The 21,921-nt window shown below is 34.4% G+C and overlaps 4 protein-coding genes across 6 annotated transcripts; 2 read left to right on the top strand and 2 right to left on the bottom strand.

Annotated features, from left to right (window-relative positions):
* Positions 1–382: 382 nt before the first annotated feature.
* LOC141527096 (contactin-like) lies at positions 383–5,467 on the top strand. Its single transcript, XM_074242390.1, has 5 exons — positions 383–501; positions 715–1,478; positions 1,618–2,618; positions 2,704–2,982; positions 3,062–5,467. Exons 2-5 carry the CDS (start codon positions 721–723, stop codon positions 4,690–4,692), a joined length of 3,669 nt encoding a protein of 1,222 aa, XP_074098491.1. The 5' UTR covers positions 383–501; positions 715–720; the 3' UTR covers positions 4,693–5,467.
* A 406-nt stretch (positions 5,468–5,873) lies between these two features.
* On the bottom strand, positions 5,874–11,140 carry Gat-a (GABA neurotransmitter transporter-1A). Of its 2 annotated transcripts, none has more exons than XM_074242391.1 (9): positions 10,813–11,140; positions 9,136–9,433; positions 8,774–9,074; positions 8,519–8,714; positions 8,057–8,324; positions 7,604–7,978; positions 7,234–7,536; positions 6,723–6,890; positions 5,874–6,624 (listed from the first exon to the last, which is right to left on the bottom strand). In XM_074242391.1, the coding sequence occupies exons 2-9, from the start codon at positions 9,292–9,294 to the stop codon at positions 6,535–6,537; spliced, it is 1,860 nt and encodes a 619-aa protein (XP_074098492.1). In that variant the 5' UTR covers positions 9,295–9,433; positions 10,813–11,140; the 3' UTR covers positions 5,874–6,534. The 2 variants fall into 2 exon arrangements, with proteins under 2 accessions (XP_074098492.1, XP_074098493.1); XM_074242392.1 differs by having other exon boundaries at positions 8,519–8,699.
* A 3,376-nt stretch (positions 11,141–14,516) lies between these two features.
* On the top strand, positions 14,517–19,799 carry LOC141527222 (protein dispatched). 2 transcript variants are annotated; one of them, XM_074242580.1, is made up of 7 exons: positions 14,517–14,582; positions 15,036–15,173; positions 15,391–16,059; positions 16,153–16,534; positions 16,602–16,803; positions 16,868–17,255; positions 17,357–19,799. In XM_074242580.1, exons 2-7 carry the CDS (start codon positions 15,084–15,086, stop codon positions 18,848–18,850), a joined length of 3,225 nt encoding a protein of 1,074 aa, XP_074098681.1. In that variant the 5' UTR covers positions 14,517–14,582; positions 15,036–15,083; the 3' UTR covers positions 18,851–19,799. The 2 variants fall into 2 exon arrangements, with proteins under 2 accessions (XP_074098681.1, XP_074098680.1); XM_074242579.1 differs by lacking the exon at positions 14,517–14,582 and adding an exon at positions 14,605–14,979.
* Positions 19,582–21,882, bottom strand: LOC141527224 (uncharacterized). Its single transcript, XM_074242582.1, has 7 exons — positions 21,518–21,882; positions 21,351–21,423; positions 21,187–21,265; positions 20,956–21,090; positions 20,560–20,889; positions 20,085–20,243; positions 19,582–20,000 (listed from the first exon to the last, which is right to left on the bottom strand). The coding sequence occupies exons 1-7, from the start codon at positions 21,744–21,746 to the stop codon at positions 19,806–19,808; spliced, it is 1,200 nt and encodes a 399-aa protein (XP_074098683.1). The 5' UTR covers positions 21,747–21,882; the 3' UTR covers positions 19,582–19,805.
* Between the last annotated feature and the right edge of the window lie 39 nt (positions 21,883–21,921).

The raw sequence follows: 21,921 nt of genomic DNA, 5'->3' as shown, positions 1-21,921 counted from the left end.
TTAGTACATTTATAAAAAAACTTAAAACTGAAAATAATTGACACTGTCACTGACACGTTTTAAATTATTAAATTATTAAACAACGATCCATCTATCGGTAACAAACACAACTTATCGGGAAAATAAATTTGATTATAGTAAGCTGACAGCCTGCCAGATGGAATGAAAATTAATTTAGCCGATATTTAATAATTTTTCTATTTTTCTAATAAATATAAATTGCTGAATAAAAATAATTAAAAATAAATGTAAATTAAAAATGCAATTTTTTAAGAATAATTTTTTTGTTAAATAAAATTACAAAATTACAAATTAGTGACAGCTAACTTTAATACCATCCAGGTGGAGTTAGCGCTTAAATCCGTGGATAATAGCTGGTGAGCACAGTGTATCATTATAATTTACTGTTTGGAGAATACCACAAGTGCATTTTTCGAAGTCAAAGCGAGAAGTTATTGTTTTGGGTGTTTGTTTTGCAAAATGAATTAAAATACCGCAAAAGTAAGTACCAAATATTATTTTAAAAATAATTTGTTTTTTAATTTAAATAATGACCTGTATCAATTATTAGTAATTAACAATCTAACATTAGCCACTCCCTGCCCCTCCCATAATAACAACGATGAGTTTGATGACTAATCACTCAATTTCAAAACAACTCATCACTTAATTTTCTATTAAATTAAAAAAAATTGTGATATTAAAATTTTTTAGCAAAAAATGGAGTATAAAATGCTACTGGCATGCCTGTTGATGTCAATAACGTTGATTGTGGGTCAAAACATTTACCTCGACCAGGCGCTCTTCAAATGTCCCAAGTACTGGGTAAGACACCAAGAGTCTTGCTATCGATTTGTGACCAGCCCAATAAAAAGACGCGAAGAAGCGCGAAAAATATGTGAAACTTATCAAAGTGACCTGGTGTCAATAAACACCATAGAAGAGCACACGTACTTCCTGAAGGAGCTCCAGTGGCGAGACCCTCAGCACAGGACCTGGTACACAGGCGGGAAACTACTCGGCGGGTACTGGTCCAATGAAGCTGACGGATTCTCTCTGTCAGCAGTGGAGACCGCAATATTCCCGGAGCCGAATGACGGGGTAGTCCGCGAGTTCCTCGCTTATAGTTATAGCCCGGGTCTCCAGAAATGGGGGCTCAAGAAAGTTACCGCGAATGAAGAGCATTTCTACATTTGCGAGGCTCACATTTCGAATTTGGCGAACCTAATCGAGGATGAAAGAGATTACACCTACGGAATCGAGATCGAGAACCCTCTACGCATACCACGCGGTCCTTATTTCACCACTCAGCCTCAGTCTCAGGTCTACGACTCGGCAGAACAGTACAAGCTGATTAACGAGGTGACCCTCAAGTGTCACGCTGAGGGATATCCGACTCCGACCTATAAGTGGTTTAGAGAGAATTATATAAATGGAAGGGCTCATGCTGAGGTGATCGATCCGCTGCGTGATAATAGGTAACAATTATGTTTATTAATTTTTTAAAAATAAATTAGCCTACAATTCTAGATACATTAAGGTAATTAATAAATTACCTTGTATCTTGTCAACTATTGACATTTTAAAAGATATACTTATTAATTTAAAAAATTACAGGTATACAGTAACCGGAGGTAATTTGGTGATACACAAGCCCGTCCAAATAATAGACAGTGGGTCTTACCACTGTAAAGCATCCAACAAATTCGGAACCATCATATCCGAGACCGTAAAAATAGAATTCAGTCAGATATTAGAGTTTAATTTAAAGAGATCTGAAGAGCGTGGAGACCAAAACTGGGGCAAGACGGTGTACTGCGACCCCCCAGTCCACTATCCTGACGTAAATTACTACTGGGCGCGTGACTACTACCCAAACTTTGTGGAACAAGATCAACGAGTGTTTGTCTCGAAAGACGGAGCCTTGTACTTCTCAGCGTTAGAGCCGATCGACGCGGGGGTCTACTCCTGCAGCGTCCAGAGCACGGCTTCAAGAACCGGCCGTCAAGGACCGTTTTTCCCGCTGAGAGTCGACCACCAGTCGTCGTTCCAGCAGATAAAGTTCGCCAACAACTTTCCCAAGACTTTCCCAGACACTCCAGTCGTGGGTGACAGCGTCACATTCGAATGCGTGGCCTTCGGGTACCCGGTTCCTTCGTACAATTGGACACGTATTGGCGCTCCGATGCCTCGAGGCGCGATTTTTGCGAGCTCAAACCGCCTGCTGACTATCAACAACATCAAAATCGAGGACCAGGGTCCCTACGAGTGTCGCGCTTCAAATGGTCATGGGGACATCGTCGGCCGAGTCGAGCTGTCTCTCCAAGCGAAGCCAAACTTCACTATTCCCCTGGAAGACAAACACGCTGACAAAGACCAAGATTTAACCTGGACTTGCGAAGCCTTCGGGGTTCCTGATGTCACTTACAGCTGGTTCAAAAACGGCGAGCTCCTTAATATCTTCGATCTTCCTTTAGAGGATAGAGATCGCTTTACTATTTACGACAACGTACTTAAGATCCAACGGCTGGACCCTGAACGTGATCCTGGAATGTATCAGTGCTCTGCGACCAATGTACTTAAAACTGTATACTCTTCAGCCCAACTTCGAGTACTTTGTATGTATTTTTTTTTTTTTTTTTTTTTTTTTTTTTCTTCATTAAACTATATCATTAAGAGAATGTAAATTTAAATATTTTTTAGCAATGAAACCGTCGTTTAAAAAACACCCTATGGAACCAGAAATTTACGCAGCGGAGCGTGGTAACGTCACAATTGTTTGTAATCCCGAAGCAGCGCCTCGGCCAAAATTCGTCTGGAAAAAAGACGGGAATATTATTGGCTCCGGTGGAAAAAGAACTATTTTAGAAAATGGTAACTTGATAATCACTCGAGTGTCGAAAGATGACGAAGGATTTTATGTTTGTGTCGCGTCTAATCAGTACGGAACTGACGAAAGTCGCGGACGACTTATTGTATTGCGTAAGTACAATTTCTATTTATACAAATAATTTATTTCTAACATTACAAGGGTAATTTAAAAAAATATAATTACTTCCAGGTGGTCCTCAATTTGTCGAACAACTGGGTCCATCGATATTAGTATCAGTGATGTACAACTGGACCCTGCGTTGCCGAGCGGACATAGACCCACTGTTGGACATCGCCTACATCTGGAAGCACAATGGGCTGGAAATCCGGGAAAAGGACCTGATGACCAACCCGCGGTACCAGATCTACGACGGGACTTTTCATTTGATAAACATAACCCTGTCAGACGCGGGAGAATACGAGTGTGTGCTGAAGAGCGCAGTGGGTACTATCTCCAGCAAGTCGACAATGATAGTCTACGGTCCTCCTGGGCCCCCTGGGGGAGTGGTCGTTCATATAATGAAGACTTCAGCGTCTCTTGTGTGGACAAACGGCGCCAAGAACGGCCGGGACATAATAATGTACTCGATAAACGCGCGGACTTCCTACGGCGACTGGTTCACCATCGCGGACAACGTAACTGCGATAGAAGTCGACCGATACACCGGGCGGCAGCAAGCCGAGATAGAAAACATCCTCATTCCTTTTACGACTTACGAATTCCGTGTGAAGGCTGCCAACGACTTGGGCTACGGCCCGTACTCTCTGCCGTCGCCGAAGTACTCTACTCCTTCGGCGAAACCTCAAAACGCACCGAAGAATGTCGGAGGCGGAGGCGGAAAAGTCGGAGAGCTGACCATCACCTGGGACCCGCTGCCCCAGGCTTACCACAACGGCCGCAATGTTTACTACAAAATATTCTGGCGTCTCAAGGGCAAGGAGTACGAGTTCCAGTCGTTCTTGCTGGAGAACTACGGCAACATCGGCAGCTACGTCGTATCTATTTCCCCGGAAAATTATTTCCTGGAGTACGAAGTCAAGGTCCAGGTGTTCAACGAAATAGGCGAAGGACCCACTTCGGACATTGCGGTGATCTACAGTGCCGAAGACCTGCCGATCATCCAGCCGCAAGGAGTCGCGGCGTTTAGCTACAACAGTACCAGCTTGAACGTCACTTGGCAGGCGATCCCGCCAATCAGGGAATCGCTCAAGGGTCTTCTGATTGGCCACAGGATTAAATACTGGCAGGCGAACAAGACAGAGGATGAAAGTTCCTTCTTGCTGTCGCGTGGACAGCGCAACTGGTCGCTGATCGTCGGGCTCCAGGCAGATACTGAGTACAACGTCAAGGTGATGGCTTACAATTCAGCTGGGCCGGGTCCAGCGAGTGAGAGGTACTTGCAGAGGACCTTCAGGAAAGCTCCGCAGAATCCTCCGACCTCGGTGTTCCCCTACGAGGTAAATCCCTCGACCATCAGAGTTACTTGGCGGTTTGTACAGCCGGATTGGGGAGAAGAACCGCTCGATGGGTTCAAAATACGCGTCTGGGAGGTCGATCAAGATATGAGCACTGCTAATGACACTATTGTCACCGCTGGGTCTAAGCTTGAGGCCTACGTCAGAAATCTTAGCCCTGGTAAGACTTATAATTTGAGAATTTTGGGATTCAGCAAGGGTGGAGATGGAAGAATGTCCAGTCCGCCGCTTACTTTCCAGATGGGAGATCCAGCGCAATTTAGAAACTCGGCAAGTGGTAACAGTTTTGATGTCAGTATTGGAATTATCTTTTTAGTTGTTTTGAGGCAATTGGCGCTTATTTAATTTTTTAGATCTGATTTTTTTTTACAAATTTTTCTTTTTTTTTGCAAATGATTTTTAATTTTGATAAAATTATTTTTGGTGATTATTTTTAAAAACATGTGGGGTCTACCCCATTTTAGGCCATAAAAATATTGGCTTTAATGTTTTTCGATAAAATTTAGATTTTATTTTTTTTTTTTTATGCTTTTAATACATATTTTTTTCTTAATGAACAGAAAAACTAACAATTAAAAAAAAAATTGATTAATTTGATAAGAAAAAAATTTTTCTATGACCTAGATTTGGATTGACTCCACTTATAAATAATTACCTAATTTTTATACACTAATAACGAACAAATAACTAAGTGTTCTTAGGATAAGTATTTTTAGATATTTACAATTGACTAAGGAATATTAAATCTCAAAATCAACTTTTGTTGAAAAAAAAATTTATTTTATTGGCATGCTGCAGAAAAGTTATTTTAATAATTGAACAGAATATTTAAATATTAAAAACTCATGCTATAAAACTTCCCGAAAAAAAAAAAAAAAAAAAGATCTATAAAATTGATATTTTTTATACTAATACTAAAATAAAATGCAAATATATATCATAGTAAATCACAAATTATTTTGTTGACGTTAATGTGATAGCTCGTAACAATGCAGCATAGTTCCGTCCATTTTTTTGTATATATATACGTTTATATATTGAATAGTAATTATAAGGTACTACGCAGCTATTAATGTTAATGATTGATATTGATAATAAATAAACAATAATCACATAAATACATTATGTATTTAATAAAATTTTATAAATTGAATTCCGTAATGGGAATACTGAGTATATAATGCAGATTTATTTTAAATTGAATAAGTACGATAAATTACACTGGAGTACTTGCATCAAATACACTTTACTATTTTATTTATCAAATTAACTGCTCTTGATTTTTAAGAAATTTTATTGTGACAAATTTATAAGAAATAAATTTGTTCTAAAAAATTGCATTTTTAATTTTTTTTTTTTTTTGCCATAATTTATTTGTCAAAAAATTTTTTAAATTATCAAATATCTGCTAAATTAATTTTCATATTTTATTATAAGTTATTTTACAATGTACAAGCTCTAATAAATAAAAAATAAATTTTTATACTTACAATTCTGTTTTTATATTAATAAAAAAATAAATAAAATATTTCAATAAATATTTATTTAATAATAAATGCTCTGATACACAGGATGAATGTCAATTTTAGGTATTTTAAATTAATAAAATTTGATTACATTTTTGATTAAAATACTAAAATCATAATAAAAAAAATATCAATGTATGAAATGAATAGTATAACAATATATTAAAATGCTAAAAATAAATAAAATATTCTAGAGTGTAAAGTATTATAAATAAACATATACACAAATTATTTATATATATATATATATATATATATATATATATATATATATATATATATATATATATATATATATATATATATATAAATAATCATCAACCACAATCCACTAGCTGATCCGTCGACAATCATTTGAACACTTTTCAAACTACGGTACTAGTCTGCTAAACTAGTAAGTATTTGCAAAAAAATAGCCAATTATTCGCCGGCTTTTTTTTTTTTTTTTTTTTTTTTTTTTTTTAAATATAAATTCTGATCAAAAATATCAATTTTATTATTTATTAATTTTAGTTCTGATATTAACTGGCGAATAAATGGCTTGTAACTTTTAATATTTAATTACTATACTTAAATCGGTTTAATCGATTTTTTTATTTTAATAATAATAATGATTTTAAAATATACTTTTGACACAGAGTTGTCTTATTTATATTAAAGTCTACAATGGTGATAATTCTACTGCTGGAAGACCCATTTTCACTCGTAAACTCGATACGTCGTCTTCTATTCTTACTAGTAATTTCATTTTCTGTAATCAAAAAAATTTATTATATTAATTAAATCAATTTTATTTATTATCTGATAATAATTACTCGCTAGTTAATTTATTGAAGAAGAAATACTCACCGTACTAGTGTCTCCAGGCGTTCTCATCCAGATATAAATCATGTATCCGGGAATGCATAACATTGATGATAAAGCCGTAAACCAGCCGAATGCATGTGACCACCATGGGTATTCATAATTTAGGTATTTTATTGGCGTCCATTGGATCAAATTGAAGAAAAATACACCCTGGTAAAATAATTAATTATAAGAATTTTAATTTTAATATGATGAATATGACAATATAAGCTCATTTTGACGTTACACTCATTGAGAGCTTTCATTTGAGTACCCACATCAATTTTTCATATATTTTATATATATATATATGTATATATATATGAAAAATATATGAAAAATGCATGTGGGTACTCAAATGAAAGCTCTTAATGAGTGTAACATCGCGATGAGCTTGTATCTTTGATAACGTCAATAGTTAAGAAAGTACAATGCAATTAAAAAAGTGACATAGTGACTTCAAGGTTGCTAATAATTAATGAAAAAAATTTTTAATTAAATAATAAATACTAACAACACAAATAAGAGGAGTGGTGATAGTCCAGCAGAATTTCCACCATCCAATTGGATAGTATCCAATCATATCTCTGATACCATCGTAGAATCTATTGACTCCAAAAGCCCAGCTAATAGCGATGCACTCGAAGAAAATGAGGAAGAGCAGACAAAAACCAGACACCGCGTAGGAATCAAGGATTTGGAAAACGTACATTCCACCCTGGGATATGCAAGACAGCCCGACAATGTAAGAGATCAGACAGACCAGGGCTATGAACAATTCTTTGCGCCTCCGAAGTAGTTTTGGCCATTCGTCAACCTTTAATCATCATTATCATCATTATTAACTATCATCATCAATTATCATTATTAAAATTATAAAATACCATAGCAGTGATGAATCCTTCCATAGTACAAAACTGAGAGTCCAAACCGATCAGCAGAAGCATGAAGAAGAAGAGACAAGACCAGAGCGGGGCTCCAGGCAGCTGGAGAACCGCCGAAGGATATGCCAGGAAGGCCAGCCCCGGACCAGAAGCTGCCACTTCTGCGACCGGCTTCTGCTGCTCGTGCGCCATGAATCCTACTACCGAAAAAATGACAAACCCGGCGAACATACTCGTCGAGGAATTCACCGTACAGACGATCAGCGCGTCCTTGTAGACGTTGTTCGTGAATTTGTTGTAGCTTCCCAAGGCGACCAGCGTGCCCAGGCCCAGGCCGTATGAGAAGAAAATTTGCGTTACAGCGTCAATCCACACCTTTAATTTTTTTTTTTTTTTAATTTAATTTTAATTTTTTTTAGAAAATATTTAATATTTAATTATTAATTATTGTACCTGAGATTCTTTGAGCTTGGAGAGGTTCGGGCTGATGTAAAAGTGTATGCCCTCCATCGCGCCGGGTAGAGTTATTCCGCGAATAAGTAAAATTGTCAGAAGTACGTACGGAAATAAGGCTGTGAAGTAGACGACTTTTCCGGTCCACTTTACCCCTTTCCAGATGCAGAAGTAGCACATTATCCAGACGATTAATAATGTACCGGCCAGCTCCCAACGGACTCCTCCTACGTGCTCTATTCCTTCCGAGATTTGTAATGCTCGTCGTCTAATAAAAAAAAAAAAAAAAATTATTATTATTATTATTATTAATATTATTATTAAGAAATATTAATAATTTTTTATTAAAAAAATTTTTTTAATAAAAGCAATATTTTATAATTAATTTATTTGGCAAAATAAATTAAACTATTTATTAATCAAGGAAGAAAATAAAAATAAAAATAAAAATTTGATACTAACTCCCAAAATTCTTTAACAGGATCACTGAGTTCAGAAACAGAAACATTAACACTGTTAACAGAGCACATTTTAACGACACCACTTTTGGAAATTTGGTCCCAACAGTGAAGCGAGCTGCGGTTGTACGGATTGATGCAGTTTTTGGTGTTCCAAACATTGTTACAAGTCGCCCAAGGCAAGACTGTGGTCGTAATGACTTTAATTAAATTTTATAACACTTATCATTACGATTTTGAACAATAGTTAATACTTTACCACTTCTCATAGAGACGAAGAAGTAGAAAATGGCCCAGGCGAGGATAACGATGTAGTAAATGTTCATCCAGCAGGACATAACCGCGGCTGCGTACCCGATTCCTTTGAAAATTGGGGCGATTTTGAAGACGCCGAGGCCGCCGATGGTCAGCATTTGGCCCAGCGCCAGCTCCATGAAAAACATGGGAATCCCGGCGAGGAACAGGGTTAAGAAATAGGGGATCAGGAACGCGCCGCCACCGTTTTTGTAGCAGAGGTAAGGAAATCGCCACACGTTTCCCAGCCCAATGGCCAGTCCGACCTTTCGAATAAATTTTTATTAATTTTTTATCTCAAAATTAATTAATTAAAAAATAACTTACAACACTGAGAATAAAATCAAGCTTGCTGCTCCAGGAGTCTCTTTCAGGTAAGGGCTTTTTTTTGGGCGCAGTGGAAGCACACATCAGATTCAAAGCTGCGCGAACCTCGTCGATGTTTTCGGCTTCAGCTAGCTCCGGGTCTCTCGAGGTTTCGGCCATTGTTTCTTCTTGAGTTTTAATCAATCCGAAATTTTTATTTGCCGAAATTTTACTATTATTAGTGGACCCTGGTAAATTGTCACTATAATCTAAAGATTGCGCCAAGTGATTTAAGTATCCTCAAGACATAACACTGGACCTGTTGAAAGATTAAAAATTTTAATAATTGCAGTTGCTTATCGAAATTGAAATTGAAATTTAAAATATAAAAAAAGCAATGTCTATGGACAAAAGAGGTCATGCATTGTGCCAATTGTATGCTAAATGTTCCATACACCCGACCCACTTAGATATCACATACGTTAACTTTTTCCTACTGATTGTTGCTGATTAAAGGGTAAAACGGGCTGAAAAATTTTTATTTACCTTCTCTTTTATTTCGATTAAAAGTTAATTTTGTTTTGAAATTGGGAGCGAAATTTATGAAGCAGACGTGACTCATGAAGAAGTGAAATTTTTTTGTCAGAGAAGTTGAATTAAAAGTGACATTTATAAAAATGATCGAAAGAAGATTGATCGGATGGAGAAAATTACAAAGAAATTTAAACGGAAAAATTCAACGGATAAAGAAATTCAATTAATAGGATTTTGAAGCTTTTTTTAATGAAAAAAATTTTGACTAAAATTAATAAATAAAATAAAAAAATATTATTCTATTGATTTGAGCGTCGTATAAAATTAGTATGATTAATTGAGTTGATTAAAATAAAATAAAGAGCCGTAATTACCGATAAGAACTCTCTAAATTTAAAATGAGCATGAATACAGTTTGAAGTAAATTGGGTCGCGAATTGTCTTTTGTGTTTCAATTATACATCCTTGGTGCAAACTATTAAAATTCCTTTTTATCACCGTAGGGGACAATACATCCGATATATTACGCATCATAAAATCACTCGCTCACTTACTCACTCACTCGTTCATTCAGTAAGCTCAAGCTCCAACTAGTGGAGTACCAGCTCATCATCATACCCATAATAATAATTTTGCTAACATTAATAATAATAATAATAATAATAATAATAATAATAATAATAATAATAATAATAATCATCATCATATACTAACAACTATAATGCAGAAGATATTAGTAAGCTAATTTTTTATCAGGAGGACGTTAAATACGTATGTCCGGCGGGGGTTCTGCCTAATAAATTTACTGTCATCATAAAGCATAAAACCACCTAATATAATTTACATGTGTATTAGAGCACATACATACCTAGAACAACACTTTTTACCCCTTCTTTTCATTTTCATTCTCATTCTAATTCTGATTCTAATTTTAATATTACACTTGAATTGTTTCAGCCGTATGACTATTTTTTTTTTTTTTATTCTCAAGATTATCAACTGCTAAATTATCATTATTATTATTATTATTATTATTATTATTATTATTATTATTTTAATTTCTTCCCAATCAATCACTCGGATGAAGAAAAAAAAAATTTTTGGACCCTCGGGGAGTTTAAAATTAAAAACTAAAAAGAATATTATTTTTGAAAACATAATTACCCTTTTATTCGTGTATTATCCTTGACGCACAAACGGTTAAATATAAATTTAAGCACGGATAGAGTTTAGATATAATAAATATTTATTATATATTAAAATAAAATGATATTGAAACGAAACAAGCACTGGATACGAAGGAATTACCTCATTCACACACGAGGAAGAACTCGCGATCGAGTCGTGGTCGCGGTGGCGGCGTCTGCACGACTGACAACCTCACTCGGGCGAACTGGGATCAGACAGAGACTATCATGTGATAACTGATTGATAATAAATCTCTGAATGAAAAAAACTCAATAGTAAAAGAGACCAAGAGCTTTAGTGCAGAAGCTACACCGGTCTCGACTGTCACGATTATAAAAGTGTTACCCGTTACCTCACTGTCAGCACCGACTGCTAAATGAGGGAGAACCAGCTCAAGAGTGGGGAGAACCCTCTGCTCGCTCCTTTATAGAACCACAGCCTCTTTGGTCTATGATCCCTTAGATTTTTTTTTTTTTTTTTATTTATTTTACTTTACATTTAATTTTTTAATTAAAAATTTTATTTAAAATTAAAATAAAAAATTACTAATATTTTTATTTAAAAAATAATAAATGTCTTTCTTCGATCTGATATCAGAAAAGTTCTTTATTCTTTGTTCCTTTCTTCTATCTCTGCAGTTGGATTTGTCAGTTGCAATGTAAAGCACAATAAAGTGAATAGAAGAAAGAAAATCGGGAATAAAATTTTTCAGTTATAGTTACTCTTATTTGGGACAAAGAAAAAGGATACAGTTTGAAATATTTTTTGAGGGGAAAAATGTGTTGTTGGTAGTTGTGACGGTGAATCAAATCCTGGTATGGGTGTTTATTTAATCGGGGAACAAGAGTGGGGACCCCAAGATGACAAACCGTATATCATAATCAATGGTATATCATTATCAACGTTGACAACGTTAGCAGTAGGTTGTAGGTTGTATAATGTTTACAATGTTTGCTCGTGATCACTACCTCTCTGTGTATCACACTATTATAAGCTTCTTCTAGCTTCCTATAGGATTAGATACATCCTCTGTATTCTATCCTCTACATCTATATCCGTCGTACTATTTTTTATGACACTCTATGACACTGGCTTTCGGATTTAATGTAATTTCTGTGTACATCCGCCGGAAAATAATCGAATGTTCATATTCAGTTTAGGCCTATTAGGCTAGACTGCTTACACACGTGACCGTTGTCCATCACTTTTTGTTTTATTTATAGTTCTTTGATTATGTACTCTACTGGATAATTTCTTTTTTACCCTTGAATTATTAATATTTTCCCACCATATTTTAATAAGGTAATTTTGGGATCTAAATCAATTATTTAAGTATTTAAATTTAATTTTGTATAAAATTATTGTCATTAAATGGAAAGAAATATTTTTAAAAAATAAATTAATTATTTTTAAACTTACTTTTTAAAAAAAAATTTTTTTTACAAAATATTTATAAAGAAAATTAAAAAAAATTGTATTTCTATATTTAGAATTAAAAAAAAAAATTTATTTATAAATATTTACTAATTTTTTTTTTTTTAATTTAAAATTAAATGATTTTTGGTTGATAGAAAAAAAAAAAAAAAAAAAAAAAAAAAAGGTTTAAAATTATATTATGGACTTGAGAATTTTTTTTTTTTTGATAGTTATTTAAAAATTTAAACAATTTTTCTGTTTTTATTTTCCTAGAATATTAAAATCAAAAACCCGAGACTGATTATGACTATTAATTTGGCACAGGAACATTATAGACAGTCTATAGTAGAAGATAGGTGAACGATTTCGATTTCGGAAAGCCCAGAATAAATTATTTTTCAGTATGTTTAATCTGAACGTGAAATCCATAGGCAGAAGCCCAAAGCCCAAAGTCCAGAGCCCAAAGCCCAGAGCCCAAAGCCCAGAGCCCAGGGACCGGGTGATAAAGTAGGTGAGCAAGCCTAGGAAGCTGGTATATCCGGAGGGTTCACGTGACACCGATCAGTCCCCGCATCCGTTCTGGCGGTTCCAAGTGTCGTGGATGCTGCAGGGGCTGTGGCAATACTGTTCTACTAACACAGAGCTTACAATGAAAGCTTTCAGCGGTTTTTTTCAGCTTTTTTTGTTTTACATTTCCCGAGAACTGGAGCCCAGAGCTGAGAACAAGAGAAAAGATAAAACCCAAGAGAGAGAGAGAGAGAGAAGAAAAAATTCCAAAGGAGCAAGGCGTGTTGTAATTTTTCCTTTGTCTCGTCTATTACTTTTTATTTTTATTTTTAATTCATCATTTGTCAGGGTTATGAGCTTTTAGTCACTTTTAATTTTTTTTTTTTTTTTTTTTTAAATTTAAGCGCCTAACTAGCAGCAGTGAGCAGTTACTCATTCAATCATAAATAATAATCAACTATTCTAATTCTAATTGTATTATACGCTATGATTTTATGCCGGTTGAATTAATTAACCAATTACTCAATTGTAACATCATTAATTTGTTTTTACGCTGACAGTATTTGTGACCAGTCAAACGATTATTTTATTAGAGAAAATTAGGAATTGAATTAACATGATTATAAATAATAATAGTGGTAATTATAATGAGAACGAGTGCACCGCGATAATGTGCACTGACCAGTGGTGGTAATTATTGAACTATTTTAGGAGTGGGCAAATAAAATAAACGATCGGATGGCGTATGCGGGCTGCTCGTTTGCCTGGTATTGAAACAATGTTTTATACATTATTATGTATTATGTATTATGTGTTTGTATTATATGTTGCATACACTGCGGAGCATGTTGCGTAGTAGGGGAGAGGATAATACTAAACGATAATGTATATAAGAGTTTAAGAGTATGCAGAGGATGTGTGGGAAGTGGCGCGGGAATTATGGTCACCATCGTCACCATCCACCAATCTTATTCATATCACAGAATCAGTATCCGGGGATTCTGGTTCCGGGGTTTTGACGGAAAGTCTCATTCAGATTTTATCCGTTTATTTTTTTATTAAAATTTTTTTTTTTAGATTATTTAATTTTTATGTTGATTTTTTTTTTTTTTTAAAATATGATAATTGTTATTTAAAAAAAAAAAAAAATATTATTTTACCAAAAAAAAAAAAAAATTTTATTCAGGAAAATTTATTTGGAGCAATAATTATTTAGTTCGAAAATTTTTCTACTCGACCAAATTTAAAAAAAGTGTTTTTTTTTAAATAAAAATTTTTTTCTATTGAATTAAATTGATTTTTTATAAAAAATTTATTAATTTTAATATTTTTATGGACTATTAAATGAAATATTGTAATTTTTATAAATTATAAATTTTTAAATAATAAATTTTTCACTTTACTTAATTAAAATTATAAATTAATAAATATTTTGTTAAAAAAAAAAAAAAAAAAAAAAAAAATTAGTTTGAATTGAAAAATTAAAAATCTAGCTCTGTATTATTATTAATCGTAAGCAACTTTTCCAAAATAATCTCTTAACATTGGTCCATTCAATAGGAACCTATCTGACTGGCTGCTGTAAAGCTTCTTTCCCCGAAAAAGACCGCACCGGCGTGGATAAATTCACCGAAAAATATTCGGGAGAGCAGAGAAGACGAAATTGTACCAAAAAAGGAGTAAAGTACAGTCCAAGGATCTATAAGATCAAAACAAACTGGCCTCGCAGGCTCCTGTGTGCTATAATACCTGCAGAACACCCACATACAAACACTCGAGCTTGTACTTATTCTAATAGTCCCGACTATACAGCCCAGTACACAGTTAGTTCAGTTAAACATAACACATAAACAATTTTAGTAGCCGTAAATTTTATTACCTCAGTCATGGCTATTTCAAAAGTCATGCTTTATTTTTATACTCATTTTTAATAAATTTATTTGTCATTATTTTAAGTTATAACAACCATTTTGATTTATATAAAAATAGACCGCTAGTATTTTTCTATTAATAATCAAATTTTTTTAGTTACTTAAAATAAATCAGTGTAATTAATTTATTTTACAATAAAAATAATAAATAATGGAAATTTGGTGGTTTTCGCGAGTTGTTGCTCATCATCCTTATGCAATATTATCAGCGGTGTTTGTCCTGTCATCGACATGTCTAATAGTTCCATTGGCGACTAATAAATTTCCAGATTTTACCGATCCAAAAATGGTAAAGTTTTTATTTTATTTATTTTTATTAATAAATATTTAATATTTTTCTGACAGGGATTTGAAGCACGTGGGACAGCAGTTGCTCAGAGATTGACTGCTTGGATGAACTTGGAAAAAGCAACTGGTGCTCGAGGACAACTTATTGACAATCCTGTTGAATATTACAATTATTTATTGCAATCAATTAAACAGGTAATTTTTTTTTTATTTATAATTATCTTTAGAAATGATTTAATTTTTTTATATTTTTGGAGTAAAAAATCTAGATATTTATTATTTACATTAAAATTATTAAAAAAAAAATTATATTGTATAGTTTTTTACAATTTCTTTTAAATTTTATTTCAATAAATTTTTTAAATAATTAATAAATGCAAATTTTTTACACAAAAATAAATTTTTCCATCAGAATACAACCGACTCCTTCAATGGAACAAGAACAATCCTCGGAATAATCCGAAAAAAGCCAAAAAATAAATCCAAAAAGAAAAAATACAACAAACTCTCCAACGAAAAAGCGACAAACGACGGTAAGGACCAATGGGACGAGCTTTTAAAGCTAAAAAACAACAAAAACCGACCGGAGCACATCCACGAAGTAGAACTCAACACCCAGGAGGAGTTTTTCTGCCACCTGCCGAATTCCTTATACGCGAGAGTAGTAATCGGCTCGGACAACAAAGACAAAAACCTCTGGTCCCTCGAGGGAGTTTTGGCGCAGTGTCACATCGACGCGATGCTCCGAGCTAACCCCAAGTTTCCTTATCTCTGCGAAAAGCCCGCAGATATACGGCACGGCTCGGACAGTAAGAAATGCTGCAGGAGCTGGTCGCCGGCTAACTACGTCGCTTTTCTATCGAACCGCACTTCTTGTCTAGGTGTAACTGAAGCTGATTTAGCCAGAGTTGAGACTCTGTTGAAGAGATGCGCTTATTACTATCGGAACCATCATTTAACGGCTGATTGCTCGGAGGATTTTAATTGCCAAAAGCAAGTTCCTGCTGAGTGCTACAAACACAACAACGCGCCCTATCATTTGTTTCATTATTTACTGGACGCTGATTTTATATCACCAGATGTAAGTTTATTTAATAAATTTAATTTATTAGTAAAATAAAATTTTTCAATAAGGATAATAATAATAATAATAATAATAAAATGATTAATGTAGGTGATTAAAAATAACTCAAACACAACCCTGGAAGTTGTGATGTTATTTCTGCCGATGGCTGCCAGCGCAAAGTCATTGAATTTCTACAAAAACATTGCGATAGACGGACTAGAATACGGAAGCTTCCGGGTGATGGGAATGGAGCTGGGTCTGAAAGACACTTTGTTCGACCGTCTTCTAGTTTCAGACTCTTCCTTTCTGTTATCTGGGTTCGCATTTGTCACCTTTTGCATCTGGGCTTACACAAGCTCAATTATTCTCACGGTATCAGCGATACTCGCGGTTATTTTTAGCCTGGGGATTTCATACGCTATTTATACTCTGGTCATCAGAATCAATTTCTTTCCTTTTATGAATTTATTGGCAATTGTCGTCGCTGTTGGTGAGATTTTATTATTTGCTCTTACAAAAACAATTTATATTCATTGTTTTTTTTTTCCTTTAAATAGGAATTGGTGCGGATGACGCATTTATATTTTGCAAAATATGGGAAGAAAATAAACAGGAAAAAATATCCAACGGCGGAATGACCAAGTTAGTACAGAAAACTTTGGTCCACGCTGTTCCATCGATGCTGGTAACATCGCTGACGACAGCTGTTGCCTTTTTCGCGTCGATTGTCAGCAATGTCACCGCTATCAACTGTTTTAGGTAATCATCACTTTCAACTTAACAAAAAAATTAATTAAAAATTTTACTAATTAAAAATAAACAGTTTGTTTTCAGGCATGACAGTGATAGCAAATTTCTTCCTAATGGTAACATGGTTACCCGCCAGTGTCGTCGTATCTGAGCACTGTCGCTTTGTAATTTTATCACCAGCGAATTTTATGGTGCGAAAAATAATTCGCCCGCTAAAAATTACCATGGGAAAAGTCTCAGTGGGTTTTAGCAACACTCTAACAAAAATAGTTATTGGATTAAAATGGCTTTGGTTGCCAATATTAGGAGCAGCCGCACTGGCTGGTGGAATGGTTATTTTCAATTATCCAGGATTGCGCTTACCAGACTCGCCAAATTTTCAGTTATTCGACAACTCGCACCAGTTTGAGCGATACGATTTTCTTTACAAGCGAAAATTTTGGTTTGAAAAATTAGAAATGGTAATTACAAAGCTCCTCTTCAAAATTTCAATAACTTTAACCAATTTAAAAATTTTTCGTCTTGATTCAAGACAATGAAACACTTCAAAATTAATTTTCAGGACGACGGTGAAGGTCTACTGCCCCTCCGCTTCGTCTGGGGAATAAAACCAGTTGACAACGGTAACTACCTAGACCCGACATCCCGAGGCGAGCTGGAGTTTGACGAGACCTTCGACATATCTGACCAAAAGTCCCAGGTGTGGTTAAGAAAATTCTGCCACAATTTACGAGCCCAGCCGTTTTACCACGACACACAGGGCCCGTTGTTGTCAAACTGCTTCATCGAGTCCTTCAGCACTTGGATGACCCGCCGGTGCGAGGACCCAGGGGACCCTCAGCTCAGCAGAGCGCCTTGCTGCGACGTCAATTCTTACCCTTACAAGCCTCACGTGCTCCGTCGCTGCGTCGCCGAAGCCAGCGCGGATTTATACAGAACTCCTCACCACCTTTGGACTCGCGAGGGGGCTGTCGCCGGAGGGATCAAGTACTTGAAGGACTCTGTCAAGCCTACTTACTTATTTAATAATAACAGTAATAATAATTACAACAAAAACATGCCAGTGCCAAAAATAATGGTGTTGATCGTCGAGTACGACAGTACGTACTCCTACAGCCTGTCGTTCGCAGAAATGAACGAGTTTTACAATAAAGTCGAGACGTGGATGCAGCAGCAACTGAGCACAGCGCCACGGGGCATGAAGAACGGGTGGTTTGTCAGCTACCTCGAGTTCTACGAGCTACAGAGGACTCTGTATGAAGGAACCATCTGGGCGTTGGTAGTTTCGATGATCCTCGCGCTTATCGTCTTGGCGCTAGTGACGCTCAACCCGTTGGTCAGTCTGTACGCGATTTTGGCGATCGGCGGGGCCATTTTGTCGACAGTTGCCGCGCTGGTTCTTCTCGGCTGGCGACTCAATGTCTTAGAAAGCGTGACAGTGTCCACGGCGATCGGACTCGCGGTCGACTTCAGCCTGCACTACAGCGTGAGTTACCGCGCGTGCAAGTCCGAGAAGAGGGTCGACCGGGTGAAGAGAGTCCTGGAGCAAATGGGAGGACCCACTCTGATGGCCGCGGCCACCAGCGGAGTCTCTGGGGCGCTGATGCTGCCTTCCCACGTGCTCGCTTACATCCAGATCGCAATTTTTTTACTGCTGATCATGGGGGTAAGTTGGCTATACGCGACTTTCTTCCTCTGTCCGCTCCTGGCCGTGGTCGGGCCTTCGCCGGAGTTTGCCCAGTTTCACTACACCAGGCTCAGGAGGCTCTTGCCCGGCTTTTGCGGAGAAGACGAACAGGAGAGAAAGGAAGACACCAGCGACAGTGCTGGAAATAGCTGCAGAAGTAGGAAAGGCGACTGGAGAAGAAAAAACAAGTCCGGGTGTATGCTTTCTGAGTCTAATCTCAGCACCTCCAGTACTGTTTGTCAGTTGCACTGTCCAGAGGTTGAGATACGTCTTCACGGGTCAGAGTCCTTGCCATCACCCTCTTCTCCCTTGTTATATCTCGATCCCAATCAAACTGATTCTATCAATGTTAATGTTAGACGTAAATAAATTTTTATTTTAAGAGAATGCTCAGGATTTTTTAATTGATTTTAAAATAATATATTATTATTAATAATTTTATTTTGATTAAAAAAAATGTATTATTTTTTATTAAGACCAATTAGTCTTAAAAAAAATGTAAAATAAATTTTTTTTTTTTATAAAATTAATATTTTCAGCAAAAATCTTGGGCCTAATAATATTGTAATTGTAATTAAAATCTGATGGTTGTGTTTTAAGTATTGGACTTTAGTCTACTGACTCGGTGCTTTTTTTTAGTTTTTCTACATGGGTATTTATTTAAAAGTGAGATTTATTAGTTTGAAAAAAAGTTTAAATAATTAATAGGCGAGCTATTTTTTAAACTTAAACTTTTCTTCAATAAATTCCATTAGTATTATTTTGATAAAAAGTTGACTTAATACTAAGACTCAATAAATGATTATTTTTGAAACAATTGTGTTTATTAAGATAAATAATTATGTAATAATAATTATATAAATGTTTATATATAAAAAGGCTGTAACAATTGTGATTATGAATTTATAATGACAATTAATTGTAATTACTATTAAGATAAATTAATTATTAGTGTTATGTGGGATTGATTAAAATATGAATCAGTATTTAATCATGTAAGAAAAAATGTATCATTTATTGTTACAGAACTGTGAAAAAAAAAAAAAAAAATATTCCATAAGAAAATAATTATACGTTATGATTGTTATAATTGTTCACAAATATTATAATATTATAAAATAATGATGTTCGATATATTGAATATTGTATAAACAGTACCTTGACTTAAATTAAATACAATTGCCTGATGTACTTAATTCTTTTGTAATGTATTACTCTATTTATAATTAATTAATAATCGTGCATAATCACTGCACTGTCAACAAGGAATTAATCTAAAAAAAATGCCCATTTTTTTTTTTTTTTTGATAAAAAATTTCTCAAACTATCGAGAATTCTTCGAGATACCTAGGCGAGGACGTTTGCTGATAAGAGGAACTGTTGGGTCAGTAAGAGGCCGCTTAAATGGTACCGACACCTTGACGGCGGGGTACTTGGGCATCGGGCGAGCTTTGAACGTCGTCAGTTGACGTAAGCGAGCTATTTCATCCTTTTCTTTTTCTTTCTGGGATTCTGACAGCTATTTTTTCGTTTAATTAATTAATTTATTAAATTATTAATTCAGCCTCTTAAAAAAAAAAAAAAAAAAAAAAAAAAAAATTACCGTTCTTCTCAAATCTTCAAATTCAAGCTCGCGGAGTCGCAATTTTTCTTCATATAATTTTCGCTCTTCAGCTCGTTTAGCTGTACGTAATTTTGGAGATTTTGCTACTAAAATTCTGCGCTTTGGAAGATTTACTTGAAAAGGTTTTTGATTCCACACCTAAGTCAAAAAATTTAATCAAAAATAAAATTTACAAAATTATTTTACCCATTTTTGTACAAAAAATTTTTTTCTAACATTAATTAAATTTCTTCTATTTAAAAAAAAAGAAGACTAATGATTTAATTAACAGTTAATTAATTTTTTTGACTAATTCATATCTTTATTAATTTTTAAGTTGTAAAAAAACAATTAAATTAATCAACGGTTCAATGACATTGAAGATCTAACATTCTTTTTTATCTTTTAGAAATTAGTCCATAAAAAAAAAAAAAAATGTTTAAAAATCAATCACTAGTCTTCTTAAAATAAATACCTCAACTTTTTTCTTCTCAGTCTCGACACAATTTTTATTCTTCGCTTCGGGAGCCAAATAATTATTCAACTCATCAGAATTACAAGAAACACTTTTATCAGCTTTTCCCGCAGGATAAAACTCTATTGGAGATATAGCTTCTTCTTTGACAGTTCCTCTGCAAACTACTGGCTTAATCTTATGGATGACTTTAACTTCCTTCTTTGGAATAAAGTCCTGGAGGATTCGCTTTTCTTCTTTCTTAATCTCCTTGACAGGATTTTTCGGGACATTTTTAAACTTCGGCGCTGCTCGAGCTTTAAATTCTGTTGGCTGTTGGCTTACGCTTATCTAAAATTTACATTAATTAATCTACTAGAATAATAAATAATTGATAGTAAAATAAATTTTTTATACCAGATATTGCTTTTTGGCTTGTCTGCGCTCTTGTTTCTCTTTTTCACGCGTTTCAAAACTAAATGGCTGGGGTGCCGTTGATAATCGTGATAATCTTCGATCAACGTTAGGTGTAGTGCAATTAATTATACTTTGCTATATTAATAATAATTAAATACAAAATTAAAAATTTTTGGGACATTTAATTTTTTTTTACTCAATTTTTAAAAATAATAATAAATATTAAATTACCTCAAATACAGTAGTATCAGCTTTAAGCGTAATATCTTCCTCACCGATATCCGATCCCAAAGAAATATTTTCCAATGTACTAAAATAAAAATTAATTAATTTCAAATTTTTTTTAACAAACAATTATAAGAAAAAAATTAATATTAATTATTAAAAACACTTACTTAATAATACCATTATCAATTTGCATAGCCTCTTCTTCTTTCACCGGAGTCGGACATATCGACTGGCGTCCATCTTGAAAAAAATCAAAAATAATCAACGAAATAAATTTCGTTGAAAATTTTTCCAACATTTTATATAATTAAAAAAAAAAAAAAAAAGTACTTACCAAAAAATGAATCACTTGGCTCGGGAATTCCATTTGCGAAATCGACAAACTTTGGGCCATTTATTTTCTCCCAGTATTCATTAAAAAACACTGCACTATTATAATTATTATTGTTATTATTAGTTTTAATAAACAACCTCTTATTATTTATTTTATCCTTGATATTTGAAGGAACACGCGACGAATGTGCTTTGGAAGTGACAAGCGGCGTGCTTGTGCGAAAATCCATTTTTAAAATAATTTCAACCAATTTTTGAGTTGAGTATGAAACGATAAATGCACTGACAACGAAACTGAAGAACTAACAAGTCCAGTATTGTCGTAATAGCAATAATAAAAATGATAATGCCTGAAGAAATTAGTGGAAGGCAAAGAATAGACGTGTGAGTTGCCGGTAATCCGAA

This window comes from Cotesia typhae, unplaced genomic scaffold (assembly GCF_013202065.1).
Source record: "Cotesia typhae breed Kobodo isofemale line unplaced genomic scaffold, CoteBio_Ctyphae contig_4, whole genome shotgun sequence".
Taxonomy (NCBI): Eukaryota; Metazoa; Arthropoda; class Insecta; order Hymenoptera; family Braconidae; genus Cotesia; species Cotesia typhae.
The sequence above is the reverse complement of the archived record's forward strand: the minus strand, read 5'-3'. Positions and strand labels throughout refer to the sequence as shown.

What these genes read in the sequence shown, in the direction of transcription:
- LOC141527096 (XM_074242390.1), top strand. Translation starts at nt 721, where the DNA reads ATGGAGTATAAAATGCTACTGGCATGCCTGTTGATGTCAATAACGTTG. An exon ending in AGCCCAACTTCGAGTACTTT is followed by an intron (nt 2,619 to 2,703) that starts GTATGTATTTTT and finishes AATATTTTTTAG; the next exon opens with CAATGAAACCGTCGTTTAAA. An exon ending in CGGACGACTTATTGTATTGC is followed by an intron (nt 2,983 to 3,061) that starts GTAAGTACAATT and finishes AATTACTTCCAG; the next exon opens with GTGGTCCTCAATTTGTCGAA.
- Gat-a (XM_074242391.1), bottom strand. Translation starts at nt 9,294, where the DNA reads ATGGCCGAAACCTCGAGAGACCCGGAGCTAGCTGAAGCCGAAAACATC. An exon ending in CTTCGTCTCTATGAGAAGTG is followed by an intron (nt 8,715 to 8,773) that starts GTAAAGTATTAA and finishes ATTTAATTAAAG; the next exon opens with TCATTACGACCACAGTCTTG. An exon ending in CCACTCCTCTTATTTGTGTT is followed by an intron (nt 6,891 to 7,233) that starts GTTAGTATTTAT and finishes TTATTTTACCAG; the next exon opens with GGTGTATTTTTCTTCAATTT.
- LOC141527222 (XM_074242579.1), top strand. Translation starts at nt 14,842, where the DNA reads ATGGAAATTTGGTGGTTTTCGCGAGTTGTTGCTCATCATCCTTATGCA. An exon ending in GGCAATTGTCGTCGCTGTTG is followed by an intron (nt 16,535 to 16,601) that starts GTGAGATTTTAT and finishes TCCTTTAAATAG; the next exon opens with GAATTGGTGCGGATGACGCA. An exon ending in GGTTTGAAAAATTAGAAATG is followed by an intron (nt 17,256 to 17,356) that starts GTAATTACAAAG and finishes ATTAATTTTCAG; the next exon opens with GACGACGGTGAAGGTCTACT.
- LOC141527224 (XM_074242582.1), bottom strand. Translation starts at nt 21,746, where the DNA reads ATGGATTTTCGCACAAGCACGCCGCTTGTCACTTCCAAAGCACATTCG. An exon ending in CTGAGAAGAAAAAAGTTGAG is followed by an intron (nt 20,244 to 20,559) that starts GTATTTATTTTA and finishes TTTTTGACTTAG; the next exon opens with GTGTGGAATCAAAAACCTTT. An exon ending in TTGAAGATTTGAGAAGAACG is followed by an intron (nt 20,001 to 20,084) that starts GTAATTTTTTTT and finishes ACGAAAAAATAG; the next exon opens with CTGTCAGAATCCCAGAAAGA.